Source organism: Rhincodon typus, chromosome 39, assembly GCF_021869965.1.
Source record: "Rhincodon typus isolate 14 chromosome 39, sRhiTyp1.1, whole genome shotgun sequence".
In the NCBI taxonomy this organism is placed as follows: Eukaryota; Metazoa; Chordata; class Chondrichthyes; order Orectolobiformes; family Rhincodontidae; genus Rhincodon; species Rhincodon typus.
In genome coordinates, this window is record NC_063370.1 from 6414693 (window position 1) to 6417609 (window position 2917).

Here is a 2917-nt window from a genome sequence, read left to right on the forward strand (position 1 = left end):
ACACACAGTGAGACTGTACACAGCGCCGCTACACACACACACACACACAGGGAGACTGTACACACACAGGGAGACTGTACACTAGAAAAAACTGTACACGGTGAATCAGAGCTTTCTCGATGTAAGCTGATGACGAGAGATCAGGAGCATGAACCCTCCAGGACAGACATACCAGTAAAACTGGCCAATGAGGAATACTGGTCCAACTTGTCTGAGCTCCAGCACTATGAGTCCATTTGTTGCCAAATAATTACTGTCTATTTTGGTCTTGAATTTTCTCTCTGGGCTAATATGCCCCTTCCCTAAATCAAACCATTGGAGGTCCAAAGTGAATGAGGGTGAGAAGGTGGAGGAAGGTCGCCTTACCTGGTAGGGAGGGGTTTTCATTTTTCGGAACTGGTTGAAGTGTTTCTTGACGCTGGTGGTGATCCTTTCAAAACTTTCCTTGTTTTGCAGCCATTTACTTTTCAGCAGCTTTGAGAGGTTTGGCTGGAGAGGAAAGACAGAGATGTAGAAATGTTTGGAAATGAACCCTCCCAGCTCAGAGACAATGACGGAACCAGCAGGCCCTCCCTTAGCCAGGCAATCGGCCTCCCCGCTTCTCTCAAGAGCTATTGGCTCCTTGCACCTCCCCTGTTAATAGCCATTCCTCACCTGTGATCTTCAACCCTTGACCCTGGGCTCGATTAAATGTCGACACTTTCCAACCAGAAATGGGAGGAGGAACCAATAAGAAATAGGAGATGGAGTAGGCTATTCAGCCCATCAGGCCTGCTCTGCCATTCAAGAGGTTCATGGCTGATCCAAAATTTCTCACTCTACTTTCCTACCTTTTCCCTGTAACCCTTGATTTACCTACCTCTCGTCTCTCAACCTATCCACCTCTTCACCTATCCATCTATCTCTCCACATATCCTTCTATCTCTCCATTTATTTAATCCATCTATCTAGCCTTTAAATATACCTGCCCCCACAGCTCTCTGTGTGAAGAAGTTTCAAATACTTGCAACCCTCTGACAGAAGAAATTCATCCTTATCTCTATCTTTAATTAGCATGCCTTTATTCTGAAACTGTGTGGCATGGTGGTTCAGTGGTTAGCATTGCTGCCTCACAGCGCAAGGGACCTGGGTTCGATCCCACCCTGGGGTGACAGTCTGTGTGGAGTTTGCACATTCTCCCTGTGTCTGCGAGGGTTTCCTCCGGGTGCTCCGGTTTCCTCCCACAGTCCAAAGATGTGCAGGCTAGGTGGATTGGCCATGCTAAATTGCCCGTGGTGTTCAGGGATGTGTAGATTAGGTGGGTTTATAAGGGGATGGGTCTGGGTGGCATGCTCTGAGGTTTGGTGTGGACTTGTTGGGCCAAAGGGCCTGTTTCCACACTGTAGGGACTCTATGATTCTATGTATTCTGGTTCTAGACTCTCCCATGAGGATAAATATCCTCTCAGCATTTACCCTGTCAAACCCTTTAAGAATCCTAAATAAAAACCAAAAGAACTGTGGATGCTGTAAATCAGGAACAAAAACAGAAGTTGCTGGAAAAGCTCAGCAGGTCTGGCAGCATCTGTGAAGGAGAAAAAAGCGTTAACGTTTCGGGTCTGGTGACCCTTCCTTAGAACCACAAACTCTGGTTTCTCTCCACAGATGCTGCCAGACCTGCTGAGCTTTTCCAGCAACTTTGTTTATGTTCCTTTAAGAATCCTAAATGTTTCAACAAGATCACCTCTCATTCTTCTAAACTCCAAAGTGTAGAGTCCCAAACTGTTTAACCTTTGCTCATATGGCAATCCCTCCATACCCAGAAATCATGTAAGCGGACCTTCTCTGACCTGTCTCCAATGAAACAATGCCTTTCTTTGAAAAAGGGGAGAAAACTAGTTAGAGAAGTCCGGATGTGGTCTCACCAGGTCCTTGTTTCGGAATGATGTTCCTGTGATCAAACCGTGAGGCCACTGTCCTCCTGCAGCTACTGACCCAGATCGTAACCAAAGATTGTTACAGCTGTTGAGTTACATGGGGCTGAGATTGTGCTCAGTCCACAAGGAAAGGACAGACCTTTGAGGCTCAGATGTTGTTCTGGCCCCAACAGTAACAGTGTGTGTTGGTCCCACAATGTGTCGGTGGAAATGTGACAGTAAGTAAAGAGAAAGTGATCATTCCCGCACCTTTAATTCCTCAAACAGCTTGTCCGTTAGCAGTTTGTTGCCTCCCTTCACCACTTTGTCCAGAGAGGCCAACGCTTTCTTCGTCTCTTCTTCGCCATCGCTCGCGACTTTCTGCCTCAGGCGCTCAATGTAGTCTCTGCAGAAGCCAAAGGGAAAGTCAAGAGGCTGAACAATAAAGTGGCCGAACAATAAAGTGGCCAAGTGGGACTTCTTTATATTTCAAAAACATACTTCATTCATTTAAAAAAACAAATCTCTTTGTACATATACATTGTCACAAATGCAGTTCGGTTCTGCACGGTTGGACATCAAATAAGCAAACCAAACATCGGGTTTTGATTCTATCCAAAAAAACTAAAGACCTCTCTTTTACATACAATACTAGTATTTACAAATATTTGAGGCACCAGGAGAGTCTGATAACTGAACCCCATTTATCTTGAGCAGGAAGACCTCAGTCAGTGGTCTTTCCCCCCTGTACCTTGGCAGCAGCTGCCCCAAGGTTTAAGGCATCCCTCAGCACATAGTCCTGGACCTTGGGATGTTCCAGTCTGCAACACTCGATCGAGATCAACTCCTTGCTCTGGAAGATCAACAAGTTTCAGGCAGGTCAAAGAGCATCTGGGATAGGGATGGAGATTTTCCTCACCTAATCCCTCAGCTCGTTTCAACCCTGCAGCTGGTTCCTGGTCATTGGCTACTCAACTTACATATATTATAGAGTGACTGATTATTGGCTACTCGATTTACATA

General features: G+C 45.9%; 1 protein-coding gene across 2 annotated transcripts in view; it reads right to left on the reverse strand.

Moving 5' to 3' along the window:
- The window catches only part of LOC109925541 (exocyst complex component 3), a 48343-nt gene that overhangs the window by 10401 nt on the left and 35025 nt on the right, over window positions 1-2917 (reverse strand). For both annotated transcript variants that reach the window (XM_048618187.1, XM_048618186.1), the window contains exons 8-9: window positions 2165-2300; window positions 367-489 (exon numbers count right to left, since the gene is read on the reverse strand). In XM_048618187.1, coding sequence (XP_048474144.1) covers window positions 367-489; window positions 2165-2300 — 259 coding nt within the window. The remainder of the gene's footprint in view (window positions 1-366; window positions 490-2164; window positions 2301-2917) is intronic.